This window comes from Pleurodeles waltl, chromosome 9 (genome assembly GCF_031143425.1).
Source record: "Pleurodeles waltl isolate 20211129_DDA chromosome 9, aPleWal1.hap1.20221129, whole genome shotgun sequence".
NCBI lineage: Eukaryota > Metazoa > Chordata > Amphibia > Caudata > Salamandridae > Pleurodeles > Pleurodeles waltl.
The window spans coordinates 801,941,385-801,959,400 of NC_090448.1; the positions used below are offsets into that span (position 1 = coordinate 801,941,385).

At 44.9% G+C, this 18,016-nt stretch overlaps 1 protein-coding gene across 2 annotated transcripts in view; it reads right to left on the bottom strand.

The window, feature by feature from the left end:
* Nucleotides 1–429: 429 nt before the first annotated feature.
* LOC138260001 (solute carrier family 22 member 6-B-like) overlaps nt 430–18,016 on the bottom strand; it is an 896,476-nt gene continuing 878,889 nt past the window's right edge. For both annotated transcript variants that reach the window (XM_069208048.1, XM_069208047.1), the window contains exon 10: nt 430–884. In XM_069208048.1, coding sequence (XP_069064149.1) covers nt 821–884 — 64 coding nt within the window. In that variant the 3' untranslated portion in view covers nt 430–820. The remainder of the gene's footprint in view (nt 885–18,016) is intronic.

The following is an 18,016-nucleotide window of genomic DNA, read 5'->3' on the forward strand; positions in this document are numbered from 1 at the left end:
ACTAAACATCAAGAAAATATATCCACAAAGTCATCATTTATAAACCTGTAAGGTGGAATTTCATTATCTCACATTTTTATAGGTCATTTTAGTCTCTAGACAGGAAGAGCAGTGCAGGTGCACAGTGTGTGACTCACAATCAAATCAGTCCACAGGAAATAAGGCACTCACCAACTATTGTATGTATCAACAGTCTTTTTGTCATCCATTGATTGACCATACAGCCATTCAATCCATTTATTTATCCAATGAACTTGCACCTGAGTCTGCAAGTGTCTTTGTGCATGTTTTCCAACTTCTTGGGTGGCTGAATATGTGTTTGATGTGCTTTAGTTTTATCTGTTTTGCATGTGTGTACCCAGACATATATTACAACATTATACAAACATTAAATCAAAGAAAAAATACAACCCAAACCAGCAAAACACATTGGCTTTGTCAAAGCTTGTTATTGAATCGGGAGGGAATACAAAAGCTTTCAGTTAAGAAATGTGCTTGTCATACTTCTCTTAGGAACAATAGGTTAAAATTCTATCTCGAGGTTTTTCACTTAACTAAATATTGTAGCAGACTTGTTGCATATAAAAAGTGTGTTGCTTTCCATACACTCCATTTTAGGTCTCACAAGCTAGTTGGTGTAATATGATTTGAATCCTGAAAATTCTGATTAAATGCTATTATTTCACAGTAAAGGTGTGGTCTGCATGCAAATGTCTCCAGTTATTAACTCATCATGCAAGGTTTGTGACATCCTTCAGATAGCCCCATCTTGCTTGAATTGTCTCTGTTTTCCCTCTCTCTGTTTTGCTGGCTTTATGTTCTATACATCTGTGGTCTGCAGAGGTCTATTTTCTTTTTGTTTTATGTCGCTCACTTTGGTTTTACTGTTTGTTTAAAGATGATGGAAAAAAACGAGAAAAGAAATGAAGGTTAAATGTGTTGACACAAAGACATATATGTGTGATTCAAAAGACTTACTGATCATTGAGAAACAGTTGTAACATGCAGTAGCATCGAAATAAAAATAAAATCAGGTTGCTGGACATGAGCACCACCTCACTAAAGTTATGATGATTGTCATGCAATGTAATGAGAAAATAGGACAAATGAGCCATAAAAACTAATGGACAGTGAGACTGAGAACGTTCAGGTGTAGGGAGTAGTAGAGAAAGGCTGCACTTTTTTGTTTCCTTAGTAGCAGTACAATAGTACTTATCACATACTACAAAATCATATTCACAAATCAAGGTTTGGAGCCTTCAACTCTTCTTTTCTATGCGGAGATCTCCATCAGATGTGCAGTGATCTCCACATGTATACAGGGAGTGCAGAATTATTAGGCAAATGAGTATTTTGACCACATCATCCTCTTTATGCATGTTGTCTTACTCCAAGCTGTATAGGCTCGAAAGCCTACTACCAATTAAGCATATTAGGTGATGTGCATCTCTGTAATGAGAAGGGGTGTGGTCTAATGACATCAACACCCTATATCAGGTGTGCATAATTATTAGGCAACTTCCTTTCCTTTGGCAAAATGGGTCAAAAGAAGGACTTGACAGGCTCAGAAAAGTCAAAAATAGTGAGATATCTTGCAGAGGGATGCAGCACTCTTAAAATTGCAAAGCTTCTGAAGCGTGATCATCGAACAATCAAGCGTTTCATTCAAAATAGTCAACAGGGTCGCAAGAAGCGTGTGGAAAAACCAAGGCGCAAAATAACTGCCCATGAACTGAGAAAAGTCAAGCGTGCAGCTGCCACGATGCCACTTGCCACCAGTTTGGCCATATTTCAGAGCTGCAACATCACTGGAGTGCCCAAAAGCACAAGGTGTGCAATACTCAGAGACATGGCCAAGGTAAGAAAGGCTGAAAGACGACCACCACTGAACAAGACACACAAGCTGAAACGTCAAGACTGGGCCAAGAAATATCTCACGACTGATTTTTCTAAGGTTTTATGGACTGATGAAATGAGAGTGAGTCTTGATGGGCCAGATGGATGGGCCCGTGGCTGGATTGGTAAAGGGCAGAGAGCTCCAGTCCGACTCAGACGCCAGCAAGGTGGAGGTGGAGTACTGGTTTGGGTTGGTATCATCAAAGATGAGCTTGTGGGGCCTTTTCGGGTTGAGGATGGAGTCAAGCTCAACTCCCAGTCCTACTGCCAGTTCCTGGAAGACACCTTCTTCAAGCAGTGGTACAGGAAGAAGTCTGCATCCTTCAAGAAAACATGGTTTTCATGCAGGACAATGCTCCATCACACGCTTCCAAGTACTCCACAGCGTGGCTGGCAAGAAAGGGTATAAAAGAAGGAAATCTAATGACATGGCCTCCTTGTTCACCTGATCTGAACCCCATTGAGAACCTGTGGTCCATCATCAAATGTGAGATTTACAAGGAGGGAAAACAGTACACCTCTCTGAACAGTGTCTGGGAGGCTGTGGTTGCCGCTGCACGCAATGTTGATGGTGAACAGATCAAAACACTGACAGAATCCATGGATGGCAGGCTTTTGAGTGTCCTTGCAAAGAAAGGTGGCTATATTGGTCACTGATTTGTTTTTGTTTTGTTTTTGAATGTCAGAAATGTATATTTGTGAATGTTGAGATGTTATATTGGTTTCACTGGTAATAATAAATAATTGAAATGGGTATATTTTTTTTTTGTTAAGTTGCCTAATAATTATGCACAGTGATAGTCACCTGCACACACAGATATCCCCCTAACATAGCTAAAACTGAAAACAAACTAAAAACTACTTCCAAAAATATTCAGCTTTGATATTAATGAGTTTTTTGGGTTCATTGAGAACATGGTTGTTGATCAATAATAAAATTAATCCTCAAAAATACAACTTGCCTAATAATTCTGCACTCCCTGTAGATATAATTTTTTATTGGTAAAAGTGCTGAAAAAAATGGCGCAAGGAAATCTCCTAGATTTCATTGTGCCATTTTTTTTTACCCACCTAATGAGGGAATGCCCCCCCCAGCATACATTATAGCTGGCCCAGGCATAATGTGGCGCAAGGGTTTACAAAGTTGTGCAAAGCATGCATTGCGCCACATTGTAAAAATTGCACGGGGAAAATGCCACTTTAGTGCCGCCTTACTGTCAAAAAAAGTATGGTATGTTGGTGCTAAGATGGTGCTACGGGCTCCTAAATATGCCCCTTAGTCTTGAATGGGTGTGGTTTAGGGAGGGCTAAGGATAGGTATAGAAAGGGACAAACACCCATCACAACAGAGTAAGACAATTGCTAAACTAAAGCACATTTCTTAACACTATAGCCAAAAAGGTCCCTAAACAGTGATAAACATACTCCAATTCAGCCTTCAAGTAAGTTCAGCTCCACACAAGGCCACTCACAGGTCATGCAACACACTCTCATAGAAAACAATGGAGGAAGGGGCTTAAAAACAAGAGTATAGATACAATTAGTTTAACTTTTAAACTGTATATATATGTTTATAGTAATATTACACAGTTCTAATAAAGATAATAAATAATCCTTATATTAATATAACATGTATTAATAAACTTACTTTTTAATTTGAAATAATATTGATGTTTGAACTTTGTGTAAACAAAAACATAATCAAACTAATTTACATTAATTCTCTGCATTGGATGTAATCATTTTAATACATATGAAGTAAAAATAATACATTTCTGTGTGTGGGATTTCGCACCAATATTCATCGAAGATATTATTTATAAAATAATTAAATATGTTTAAATAAACTATTATTTTAATACAATTTAGATTAATATGCTACAATATTATATCTTATTAGTTCTAGGTTTAAAATAAATGTTAAACATTTGCTTAGATTTTTATTTTATATTAAAACATTTTTTATATTTTTCTTAACGTTGAATACACTTTTTTAATTTTCCTTTACATTCACATAGGAAGACCTTACCTTAGTGGTAAAGGTTTCTGTCTATTTGTGGTAATTTATTAGTGTATACTTTGCACTTGAAAATCCTGTTGCACGAGGCTCAATCCCCTGAATTTAGGGCACAAAGATAGATAAGTCTTCACTTTGGAGTAACTTTACACTTGGAAATGGTGAATAGGAAAAAAGTGTAAAGTTACTACAACATTTAGTAGTAGATTTGCATTGGAGTAAAGTTACATATGTAAAGTTACCTTTGTGAATAGGATCCAAAGTGTAGTAGAAGAATTACACATGGGTGACAAGTATTTGTGAATACATTGCAATTCAGAGGGCCTCTCATAATGATGTCATTTGTAGTACAATGTATATGTGGGGATCTTCTCTTAGAAAAAATAGGAAAGATGGAAGTGGAAATTCCAACTTGTAGATTTATGAATTGCATTTTTTAAATAAGATTTCTGTATTACTACATAACGCACTACAAAATGCAGTTTGTGAATCAGGTCATGTTTACATGTAATACTATGTATTTATGGCTTAATGCATTTATGTCATATTTTTCTTGTCTTGTTTTAATACTTTTTAAATCATTGTGTTTGAAGGGGATTGTTTTTTCCCTGTCAGATGGTTCTTTCATGCCTTTGGTTTAACTGGTGAGAAGTACCTGTCCTGTGGTCAGTATGCTTTAAATTCAGGTAGCACACACTTTGTTGTTTTAAATTGTATATGTCTCTGTAGCCAGTGAAAGTTATTTTCCTGCTCTATGTAACATTTTGTCTGTGAAATATACACCATCATACCTACCCATGTTTGAGGTGCTCGCTGTTGTTTGATTCAATGTATCTATTTTCATTGCCATTTGCCAATTTTTTCATACTATTTAATGCATAAATATATCCTCTCTTTCACACTTTTCATAAGTTTTGCTTAGTATGCTTAGTTTGCTCTTTCCACAGTTTTCGTGCTGCAATGTTTAGCTTTTGCCATGTTATGTTACCTAGCAATTGTACTGTGCAGCTGCTACTACTGTGACATCAAATTAGCAAACATATGGAGTGACTGAAGGAATAACTATTTGGTTGGGAGCAGGAGTGTTTGTCAGGACTTCACATTTTCAGTGGGTATTTTAATGAATTTCCATGGGTATTTTCAAGTGTTTCCCATCTTTTGAAATTCAGGCCCTCATTACAACCCTGGCGGTCGGTGTTAAAGTGGTGGTAAGACCGCCAACAGGCCGGCGGTAAAGAAAATAGAATTATGACCGCGGCGGAAACCCCAAACATAGACAGCCACTTTAACACTCCGACCGCCATGGTGGTACAAACAAACAGCATGGCGGTCCCCGCCAACAGACAGGCGGAAAACAATGTACCGCCCACACCAATATGAGAAGCCAATCCGCCACCTTTTCCGGGGCAGATTCAATGCAAACAAAAACACGGCGGAAACAGGACTTGGAAGGGAAAACTCTCACCTCTACACACCCCACGAGGAACCAAGACGCCATGGAGCCGGAACTCCAAATTCTCCCTGCGATAGTCTTCCTGCTCCTCTACCAGGAGCACGACCGACGGCAGCGACGACCACCACGGTGAGTACTGCACCTACGACACAGGGGAGGGGGGAGGGAAAACAGAGTGACACACACACGCAAAACGCAGCACCCCCACCCTCACACACAACACACACACCAATACATGCTGAAACGTTACATTTCCCCCCAAACCCCGCTGGATGAAGGCAAGGACAAAAGGAAATGAGTTGAACGTTTGTAATCATGAAAAATCCATTACTCAAAAATATATATACACTATTAACAAATATGTACACCAAGAATTCAAGTCCATGTACTGCACCTCCAAACAGAGAGAACACTGCAGGGCCATGAGATCGAAATAAAACAGGTACCTCAGGAGGAAGGGAAGGGGGGCACCTCAGCCCACTGCTTTATCCTAGGGAGTGCAAAGCCACAGTCTCACAAGTCTCTACAGTGGGTGGTTTGCCCACTGCTTTATCCTGGGGAGTGGAAAGCTGCAGTCTCTCAAGTCTCTCCAGTGGGTGGTTTGCCCCCTGCTTTATCCTGGGGAGTGCAAAGCTACAGTCTCTCAAGTCTCTCTAGTGGGTGGTTTGCCCACTGCCTTTATCCTGGGGAGTGCAAAGCCACAGTCTCTCAAGTGGATAGCAGTCTCCACTGGTTCTGGAAGGCGCTTTGTGCCCAGAGTGCTTCATCCTGCCAAGGACAGAGGTAGTGGATGCCTTTCTCCACTGGTTCTGGAGGGGGCTTTGTGCCCAGAGTGCTTCATCCTGCCAAGCACAGAGGTAGTGGATGCCATTCTCCTCTGGTTCTGGAGGGGGCTTTGTGCCCAGAGTGCTTCATCCTGCCAAGGACAGAGGTCGTGGATTTGATACTCCACTCGTTCTGGAGGGGGCTTTGTGCCCAGAGTGCTTCATGCTACCAAAGACAGAGGTAGTGGATGCTTTTCTCCATTGGTTCTGGAGGGGGTTTTGTGCCCAGAGTGCTTCATCCTGCCAAGGACAGAGGTAGTGGATCTGACACTCCACTGACGGTGGGGCAACATGGAAGCTGTCCAGGCCCCTGGAACTAACCACCAGCCTCGTATGAATGACCACTGGGGATTACAGCCATGTCTGCGGTGGTGCCACTGGCACAGGATGTGGTGTGGCTCCTGGCGGTGCTGGCGGCGGGCTCAGGAGCGGCGGTGCTTGCGGCGCTCATTGGGCAGCGGTGCTGGTGGGGGGCTCACTGAGCTTTCTGTTGGCCGTGGTGTCCTGAGCTGCGGTGCTGGTGGTGGCCTCACTGAGCTTGCTGCTGCTGAAGGGCACAGTGTCTGCGGTGCAGGTGAAGGGCACAGTATCCTGGGTGCTGGCGGCAGTGCCCGTGCCCGTGACGGTCTTGTTCGCCGTGCAGGTTGGCGGCGACTTCCCTTTCTTTCTCTGGCCCTTCCCCACCTTGGATGGTGGCGCAGCTGTCTTGCCACTCCCAACTGTCGTCCTGGCTGGGCCCTTGGTAGTAGGTGTTTTGCCCTTCTCCCTCCGGGCAACTTCTTTTGTTTTGGAGGTGGGGGAATGTCCTTGGCCTCGCTCCTTGGGACACTGGCTGCCCTGCTGCTTGGCGCACTCCAGAAGTTGGTTACTGCTGGCACCACTGTTCCCGGTGATGTGATGGCTGAGGTGCTGGGTTGGGACCTGGAAAGGCGGGCCCTAGGGGACGGAAGGGGTGGGGGAGGTGAAGGGAAGACAGGAAACGTTTTTTAGACACACTGGGATGGGCAGATGGAGGGGGTTAGGTAGTGGAGGAAGAGGTAGTGGTTGTAGGAGGTGTTCGTTTGCTGACTTTGGGTGAAGGTGCATGGGCTGGAGGCTGTCGTGAGGTGGATGGCTGTTGGGTGGGTGTGTGACTGCGTTTGTGTACTTTGGGAGGAGGGCTCACAGACACACTGGGAGAGGACACAGGGGATATGTGAATGGTAGCGGGGCGGTGAGTGCACATGAGCGGTGTGTGGTGATGGGCGTGCTGGTGACAGAGGTAGTGGCTGAAGATGTAGTGCAAGCAGGTGCGAGTGGAGACGTGACAGGGAGGGAGGACGGAGACGTGGATGAGGAGGACACAGTGGAGGCAGTGGATGTTGGTATGTGTGCATGGGTATTATGCTTGTGTGAGTGCCTGTGGGATGTGTGGTGCGTATGTTTGCTAGAGCTACAATTGTGTGTTGAGGTGTGTGCATGCTGGCCTAATGGTGTGTGTAGGAAAATACCATCTTGCCTGGCATGTTACCCCCATTTTTCACTGTATATATGTTGTTTTAGTTGTATGTGTCACTGGGACCCTGGTAACCCAGGGCCCCAGTGCTCATAAGTGTGCCTGAATGTGTTAACTGTGTAGTGACTAACTGTCTCACTGAGGCTCTGCTAATCAGAACCTCAGTGGTTATGCTCTCTCATTTCTTTCCAAATTGTCACTAACAGGCTATTGACCATTTTTACCAATTTACATTGGCTTACTGGAACACCCTTATAATTCCCTAGTATATGGTACTGAGGTACCCAGGGTATTGGGGTTCCAGGAGATCCCTATGGGCTGCAGCATTTCTTTTGCCACCCATAGGGAGCTCTGACAATTCTTACACAGGCCTGCCACTGCAGCCTGAGTGAAATAACGTCCACGTTATTTCACAGCCATTTTACACTGCCCTTAAGTAACTTATAAGTCACCTATATGTCTAACCTTTACCTGGTAAAGGTTAGGTGCAAAGTTACTTAGTGTGTGGGCACCCTGGCACTAGCCAAGGTGCCCCCACATTGTTCAGAGCCAATTCCCTGAACTTTGTGAGTGTGGGGACACCATTACACGCGTGCACTACATATAGGTCACTACCTATATGTAGCTTCACAATGGTAACTCCGAATATGGCCATGTAACATGTCTATGATCATGGAATTGCCCCCTCTATGCCATCCTGGCATAGTTGGCACAATCCCAGGATCCCAGTGGTCTGTAGCACAGACCCTGGTACTGCCAAACTGCCCTTCCTGGGGTTTCACTGCAGCTGCTGCTGCTGCCAACCCCTCAGACAGGCATCTGCCCTCCTGGGGTCCAGCCAGGCCTGGCCCAGGATGGCAGAACAAAGAACTTCCTCTGAGAGAGGGTGTAACACCCTCTCCCTTTGGAAAATGGTGTGAAGGCAGGGGAGGAGTAGCCTCCCCCAGCCTCTGGAAATGCTTTGTTGGGCACAGATGTGCCCAATTGTGCATAAGCCAGTCTACACCGGTTCAGGGGACCCCTTAGCCCTGCTCTGGCGCGAAACTGGACAAAGGAAAGGGGAGTGACCACTCCCCTGACCTGCACCTCCCCTGGGAGGTGTCCAGAGCTCCTCCAGTGTGCTCCAGACCTCTGCCATCTTGGAAACAGAGGTGCTGCTGGCACACTGGACTGCTCTGAGTGGCCAGTGCCACCAGGTGACGTCAGAGACTCCTTGTGATAGGCTCCTTCAGGTGTTGCTAGCCTATCCTCTCTCCTAGGTAGCCAAACCCTCTTTTCTGGCTATTTAGGGTCTCTGTCTCTGGGGAAACTTGAGATAACGAATGCAAGAGCTCATCCGAGTTCCTCTGCATCTCTCTCTTCACCTTCTGCCAAGGAATCGACTGCTGACCGCGCTGGAAGCCTGCAAACCTGCAACATAGTAGCAAAGACGACTACTGCAACTCTGTAACGCTGATCCTGCCGCCTTCTCGACTGTTTTCCTGCTTGTGCATGCTGTGGGGGTAGTCTGCCTCCTTTCTGCACCAGAAGCCCCGAAGAAATCTCCCGTGGGTCGACGGAATCTTCCCCCTGCAACCGCAGGCACCAAAAAGCTGCATTACCGGTCCCTTGGGTCTCCTCTCAGCACGACGAGCGAGGTCCCTCGAATCCAGCGACTCTGTCCAAGTGACCCGCACAGTCCAGTGACTCTTCAGTCCAAGTTTGGTGGAGGTAAGTCCTTGCCTCACCTCGCTGGGCTGCATTGCTGGGAACCGCGACTTTTGCAGCTACTCCGGCCCCTGTGCACTTCCGGCAGAAATCCTTTGTGCACAGCCAAGCCTGGGTCCACGGCACTCTAACCTGCATTGCACGACTTTCTAAGTTGGTCTCCGGCGACGTGGGACTCCTTTGTGCAACTTCGGGTGAGCACCGTTTCACGCATCCTCGTAGTGCCTGTTTCTGGCACTTTTCCGGGTGCTACCTGCTGTTGAGAGGGCTCCTTTTCTTGCTCGACGTCCCCTCTCTCTCCTGGTCCAATTTGCGACCTCCTTGTCCCTCCAGGGCCACAGCAGCATCCAAAAACGCTAAACGCACGATTTGCAGCTAGCAAGGCTTGTTGGCGTTCTTTCGGCGGGAAAAAACTTCTGCACAACTCTGCACGGCGAGTGGGATCCGCCCACCAAAGGGGAAGTCTCTAGCCCTTTTCGTTCCTGCAGAAACCTCAGCTTCTTCTGTCCAGTAGAAGCTTCTTTGCACCCGCAGCTGGCATTTCCTGGGCATTTGCCCATCTCCGACTTGCTTGTGACTTTTGGACTTGGTCCCCTTGTTCCACAGGTACCCTAGATTGGAAATCCACAGTTGTTGCATTGTTGGTTTGTGTCTTTCCTGCATTATTCCTCTAACACGACTTCTTTGTCCTTAGGGGAACTTTAGTGCACTTTGCACTCACTTTTCAGGGTCTTGGGGAGGGTTATTTTTCTAACTCTCACTATTTTCTAATAGTCCCAGCGACCCTCTACAAGGTCACATAGGTTTGGGGTCCATTCGTGGTTCGCATTCCACTTTTGGAGTATATGGTTTGTGTTGCCCCTATCCCTATGTTTCCCCATTGCATCCTATTGTAACTATACATTGTTTGCACTGTTTTCTAAGACTATACTGCATATTTTTGCTATTGTGTATATATATCTTGTGTATATTTCCTATCCTCTCACTGAGGGTACACTCTAAGATACTTTGGCATATTGTCATAAAAATAAAGTACCTTTATTTTTAGTATAACTGTGTATTGTGTTTTCTTATGATATTGTGCATATGACACTAAGTGGTACTGTAGTAGCTTCACACGTCTCCTAGTTCAGCCTAAGCTGCTCTGCTAAGCTACCATTATCTATCAGCCTAAGCTGCTAGACACCCTATACACTAATAAGGGATAACTGGGCCTGGTGCAAGTACCCCTTGGTACTCACTACAAGCCAGCCCAGCCTCCTACATTTGGTTGTGCAGCGGTGGGATAAGTGCTTTGAGACTACTTACCACTCTTGTCATTGTACTTTTCATAAGAGAAAAATATACAAAACAAGGTCAGTGTATATACACATAGCCAAAAAGTTTTGCATTTCCTCTTTTCACTCTTTTCTAAGTGCTGAAAAGTACTTCTAACTTTCTAAAAAGTTCTAAAAAGTTTAAAAAGTTTTTTTCTCTGTCTTTCTAAAAGCTCTGACAAACTTTTTATCTTTTACCATCACTTTAACTCTCTCTAAAAATGTCTGGCACAGGTCAAAATGTTGATCTGTCCAAACTTGCATATGACCACCTTAGCTGGAAAGGAGCAAGGAGTCTCTGTGTAGAGAGAGGTTTGAGTGTAGGGAAGAATCCTTCCTTGGAACTGTTACTTAACATGCTTAGAGAACAGGATAAGGCTAGAAGTGCCCCATCTGTTGAAAAAGTAGCTAATGGTTCTCAATCTGATCCAGGGACTCCCCCAGGAAAAGATTCAGGAAAGAAACTTCCTAGCCTGCCCATTACTAGACAGTCTAGCATAGTTGGTAATGATGATGAGCCACACCATATAAATAGTGTTGTCTCACATCATAGTAAAAGCATTTATTCTCACCATACTGGTAGTGATGTTTCTGTTAGCCAAGCTGTTAGGGTGGCCTCTGTAAGGGACAGGTCTCCTTCTGTCCATTCTCACCATACTTCTGTTTCAAGGCATGTCCCTCCCACCCACCCTGATGACAGATTGTTAGAAAGGGAGCTCAATAGATTGAGAGTGGAACAAACCAGACTGAAGCTCAAGAAGCAACAGCTGGATTTGGATAGACAGACTTTAGAAGTAGAGAAGGAGAGACAGAAGTTGGGTTTTGAAACCCATGGTGGCAGCAGCAGTATTCCCCATAGTCATCCTGTAAAAGAGCATGATTCCAGGAATCTGCACAAGATAGTTCCCCCTTATAAGGAGGGGGATGACATTAACAAGTGGTTTGCTGCACTTGAGAGGGCCTGTGTTGTACAGGATGTCCCTCAAAGGCAGTGGGCTGCTATCCTATGGCTATCATTTAGTGGAAAAGGTAGGGATAGGCTCCTTACTGTGAAAGAAAATGATGCTAATAATTTCCAAGTTCTTAAGAATGCACTCCTGGATGGTTATGGCTTAACCACTGAACAATACAGGATAAAGTTCAGAGAGACCAAAAAGGAGTCTTCACAAGACTGGGTTGATTTCATTGACCATTCAGTGAAGGCCTTGGAGGGGTGGTTACATGGCAGTAAAGTTACTGATTATGACAGCCTGTATAACTTGATCCTGAGAGAGCATATTCTTAATAATTGTGTGTCTGATTTGTTGCACCAGTACTTGGTGGACTCTGATCTGACCTCTCCCCAAGAATTGGGAAAGAAGGCAGACAAATGGGTCAGAACAAGGGTGAACAGAAAAGTTCATACAGGGGGTGACAAAGATGGCAACAAAAAGAAGGATGGTAAGTCTTCTGACAAGGGTGGGGACAAATCTAAAAATGAGTCTTCATCAGGCCCACAAAAACACTCTGGTGGGGGTGGTGGGCCCAAATCCTCTTTTAATCAGAACAAGGAAAAGAAACCATGGTGCTATTTATGTAAAATAAAAGGCCATTGGACAACAGACCCCAGTTGTCCAAAGAAAGGCACCAAGCTTCCCACCACTACAACCCCTACTGCTACACCTAGTGTCCCTACTAATAGCAGTGGTGGTGGGAGCAAACCTACTAATAGCCAATCCAAGGGAGTAGCTGGGCTCACTATTGGTAACTTAGTTGGGGTTGGCCTTGTTAGGGAGGCCACAGAGGCTGTGTTAGTCTCTGAGGGGGCTATTGATTTAGCCACCTTAGTTGCTTGTCCCCTTAATATGGATAAGTACAAGCAGCTACCCCTAATAAATGGTGTTGAGGTTCAGGCCTACAGGGACACTGGTGCCAGTGTGACTATGGTCATAGAGAAACTGGTCCACCCTGAACAACACCTACTTGGTCACCAGTACCAAGTAACCGATGCTCACAACAACACACTTAGCCACCCCATGGCTGTTGTAAATCTCAACTGGGGGGGGGGTTACTGGTCCAAAGAAAGTTGTGGTAGCTTCAGATTTACCTGTAGACTGTCTATTAGGGAATGATTTGGAGACATCAGCTTGGTCAGATGTGGAGTTGGAGGCCCATGCAGCAATGCTGGGCATCCCAGGGCATATTTTTGCTTTGACAAGGGCTCAGGCCAAAAAGCAAAAAGGACAGGGAAGCTTGGATCCTGGAACAATGGACCAAGTGCTCCCTAAAGCTAGGGCTAGTAGAAGCAAACCACGTCCTACTATCCCTCCCTCTACGGTGGATTCTACTTCTGAGGAAGAAGAATTCCCTCCCTGTGCAGAACCTACACCAGAGGAGCTGGAAGCAGACACTGCTGAGCTTTTGGGTGAAGGGGGGCCTGCCAGAGAGGAGCTGAGTGTGGCACAGCAAACCTGTCCCACATTAGAGGGTCTCAGACAGCAAGCTGTCAAACAGGCTAACGGGGATGTCAGTGACTCTCACAGAGTTTACTGGGAGGACAACCTCTTGTACACTGAGCATAGGGATCCTAAACCTGGAGCTGCCAGGAGATTAGTGATTCCTCAGGAGTACAGAAAGTTCCTCCTAACCCTGGCACATGACATTCCCCTAGCTGGACACCTGGGTCAAATGAAAACTTGGGACAGATTGGTTCCATTGTTTCATTGGCCTAGGATGTCTGAGGACACAAAGGAATTTTGTAAGTCCTGTGAAACCTGTCAAGCCAGTGGCAAGACAGGTGGCACCCCAAAGGCACCCCTTATTCCACTGCCTGTGGTTGGGGTTCCCTTTGAAAGGAGACCCTCACAGGTGAGTAGTGCGCTTTACAAATGCTATGATTAATTGATTGATTGTCTTAAAATCATTTGTTTCATTCAGTGGCCAGGCCATAGCAATACACAATCTAACCACTGTCATAGCATAAAAGTAGATTGAAGCCGGATTGGGCGGGTAGAGCTTAGGATCATAATTAAGTACCGATTGTGATAAATTATTTCTCTTAAGAAATGCTGAATCTCAAAATAATGAAAGGGAAGAGCAAGTAGTGAAAATATCAGTGATGTCTGCCTCTAACGCAGAGCAACGAAATCGGTTAGAGGTTACCGAAAGGTCCATTTTGAACAATCGATAAGGAGTATAATATGTATCATATAAGGTCATAAAAATGAGCCTTATATTATGACAAGTTAAGTATGTCCTCCAGTCCTAACTTCTTGGTCCATTTTTTCTCTAACTGTTGGAAATGTTGTTCACTGGATACACTGGAGACCAAGGTGTTGTACACAATGCAAATAGTGCAAGCTTTAGGCAAACGAGCAAACTGCTCCAAAAATAGATCAGGAGACATAGAAATATCATAGCAGGCAGATGTGCGATGAGAAGCCCTGCTGATGTGTGCCATGGGGGCCATGAAAAGACTCAAAAGAGCGGAATGTCCCATTAGAGAACAATTGAATAAGTTGTTTAATATCAACCTGTTGCCAGAATTGCAAATAGCCATCAATTGAGTTCAGTGGCAAGTTAGACTTTCTGCCAAGAGAAGTATACTGATTAAAGGGTGAAACATTGGAATATGTATTAACTGAAGTTCAAGTCCTATGCTACATTACCAACATCTTAAACCTAGTATATTTAAAGTAGACTGTAAATGTCAAAGTATTGTAGTGCAATAAAAAAATCAGATACCCTGGAAACAGAGAAGATAGGTGCCAGTTAACCTAAACTTAACGGACAGCAGTAGGTGCCCAAATGTGGAAAAAAATATAGCCACAATGAGGGACGGGCCAAACCGCCCATATTATGAGGTATCTATAGCTATTTCATGGTCCTAAATTAAGATTATCCCATTTTAAAAAAAGAGTCAAGGATTCATGATAAAGCCTCTTATAAATAAAACCGACCCTGTCCCTCATGGAGGGGGAAATGCAGACACCGAGATAAGGAGCTTCCCTGACATGGCAAACGTTTGCAGCTCTGTAATGTTTATAACTAAAATGAATACCCATAGTTAGAAGATTATTGTGTCATGTAAAATGTGATGAGATAACTGGGAAGGTTGCTGGCTGGTTAGAACGTTATAAATTGAAAGGAGGTTTGTTGCGAGCTAGAGAGCAGTTCTGTTGGCCTTTTCTGGCTGGAAACCTATTTAATAAATTAGATTAAACAAACTCTCTAGGTGAGTTTTATAAAAGCAAAGCTAGTCATTACTTGAGTTTTACAGATATTCAGATTTATGAAAAGTGGTGCTGCACCTAGTGCAGCGCCACTTTTCTTGCGCCCCTTAGCGCCCCCTAACGCCACCATGGTAGTAGTTAGGGAACTAGTGTCATCATTTTTTACGTGAGACCGGTACTTTGCAGGATTGGCATAAAAAATGATGACGCTAATGCTGCAAAACACTCCGAGGCCCATTGTAATCAATGGGAGCCTCTTTTTAATGCCTGCACTTAGCAGGCATTCAAAAATGCGGATAAAAATTACACATATGAATCTCATAGATTCCTTTGCACCATTTTTATGGCCCTCCTAGCGCCAGAGCCCCCTGTTGCATACATTATGTCTGGTGCAGGCATAATGTGGCACAATGGGTTACAAAGTGGCGCAATGCAAGCATTGCACCACTTTGTAAATATGGCGCAGCATTTTTCCTCTTCCAACGCCACATTAGCCTAAAAAAATAATGCTAATGTGGTGTTGGAACAGCACAAAGCCAGCATAAATCTGACTCTCATTTTATACCTGGAGTCTGTACCAAGGTCAGTGGACGAAGCCTTAATATAATGAGTGCTAGCTCAGAGGATTTAGAGAGGATGACAATGTTGCGGCATAAGCCATTGCCTTACCCAAGAACCGATTAAGTTGCAGTAGGAGAATGGTTTCTGAAAACTTAAGTCTCTGGAAAAAAGGTTCCAAATATAATAAAAATAATAAAGGGGACAATGGACAATCCTAGCAAGTACCCCATTGAAGCATGAGTATCCACAATTTGCCCCCTACTAACAATTTGGGCTGATAGTGACATATATAGTGTTCTGATGGCAACTATAAACTTCTGTCCAAGCCCCACTTTTGCCAGGACCAGCCAGAGAAAACCCCATGAGACCCTGTTAAATGCCTTCTCAAAGTTGAGCAGAATCACACCTGAGATCTCTTCCTATGTTCCTGTAATGTCTAAGACAGAGATAGTTATATTGATATGATCATTAATATCCCATCCTGGAATGAATCTATGCTGCATATCATCAGCTAACATAGTGATGACATGAGACAAGCGATTGGCCAAAATGCAAGTAAAGATTTTTTGTCTATGTTCATTAAAGAAATCGGGTGATATGATCCACACTTAAGAGGGTCGTTGCCTTTCTGTAAAAAAATCAAAATAGATTTTTCCTCCAGGATGCCAGCATCGATTGAGAAAAGATTGGAGAATCCCAGCCTAGGCACAAGAATATCTGTAATGATTTTATAAATTTCAAAAGGAATAGAGTTGGGACCTGATGCTTTTCCTGAGGCTAACTGACACAGCACTTTCCTGATCTCTGCTGGCATGATGGGAACATCAAGCATTTTGGGTTGAGTGGTAAATAAGTGGGGTAAACTCATCCCCTGCAAATATTCCCCCATAGCTGCTAATGAGGGGGGAATCTCCTTGTGATATAGAGCAGCATGACATTCCTGAAATACAGACAGGATGTCTGCAGGACCTGCTCGGGTCTGGCTTGTTGAATCCCAAATGCCGATGATTGTATTTTTGGATTTGCTATCTCCGATCTGAAAATATAGAAGACACTTTGGCCCTCATTTCGACCTCGGCGGGAGGTACCGCTGTGTTGAAGACCGCCAATGAAGGGGGTGTTCCACACGGCGTATTATGACTGCTGGCAGCCCTCTGTCCTTTTTTGGATGGAGAGCCACCAGCAGCCATACTGGCGGTCGGCGGGGAAGTGGAGGCTGCTCCACCTCCACCCCCAGTCATCAGAACACCGCCCACCGAATCACGTTCCAAGATTCAGTGTGGCGGTGTTCTGGTGACGGGGAGCTGGCGGTGGAGCAGCTCCCATGGATCACGTCCCCTCCCGGATGATCAACGGACAAGGTAAGTATATCGTCCGTTAGGGGCGGTGGGTGTTGTTCTTCCGTGCGTGCATGGGGGTATGAGTATGTAGAGGAGGTGTGTGAGTGAATATATGCATGCGGGGGGTGTTGTGTGTATGGGAAATGTGTGCGGGTCGGTCTGTGTGCCTGTCTGTTTGTATGTGTGCAGGTATGTGTTGTTGTAGTGTATGTGTGCATGCAGGGGTGTGTGTCTGTGCATGTTGGGGGTAGGGGTGGGGAGGGGTGTGTATCTGTGCATGTTGGGGGTGGGGGTGGGGGTGGGGAGGGGGTGTGTGTCTGTGCATGTTGGGGGTAGGGGTGGGGAGGGGGGTCCTGCCACCTTTGAGGGTTGGTAGGGGTGTGGGGGGAGGACTCAGAGGTGGGGGAGGGGGTGGGGGAGACCCCTATCAGTGCCAGGGAAGGAATTCCCTGGCATTGATAGTGTCTACCGCCATGGATTTCGTGGCGGTTCCAAACCACCCAAAATCCATGGCGGTATGCAGGGTCCTGATACCGCCAGCGGTCTGGTGACTACTGCTGGCCTGGAGACTTCGGGCCAGCGGTCGCCTAGCCCTGGCAGTCAGAGTGGAGAATTGGCTGATGACCATGGCGGTAACCGCCATGGTCATAATTCCATTTTTTTGGGCCGGCCTGCACATGATTATTAGTTGCTCCACAATCTCTCCTGCTTCTGAGAAAGTGCCACTAACAAGCGTGTTAGAATGATCTAATCCCAAAGAAATGAAGATCCTCACAAACCTGCTCTGCCCTAGTTCTATTTCTTTCATCCCACTGGATAGTGTAGCTAAGATTTTGCCACACACAACAGCTTTCACTACATCCCAAACTATTGAGGGATAGGCTCTGTTTTGGTTAACAAACAAGTATTCTTCCAAATAGACAAACATATGGCTCAGATAGCACTTCTCCAGCAGCAACTTGCGATTGAAGAACCACCTAGAGGGGGAAGCAATGATGGCACTGGAGTTCAATGTAAGAAATACAGATAGAGCTGTGTGATCTCAGATAAAACATGGGCTCAATCTGAGTGAAAGGGATGGTACAACAGTGCTTATTGCAAGAATTGCATCACTCAGAGAAAGGACTTTATGTGACGCCGAGTAAAATGTGTGTCTTGGCGAAGACCCCCGACATGCATATGTGGACGGTGACGGA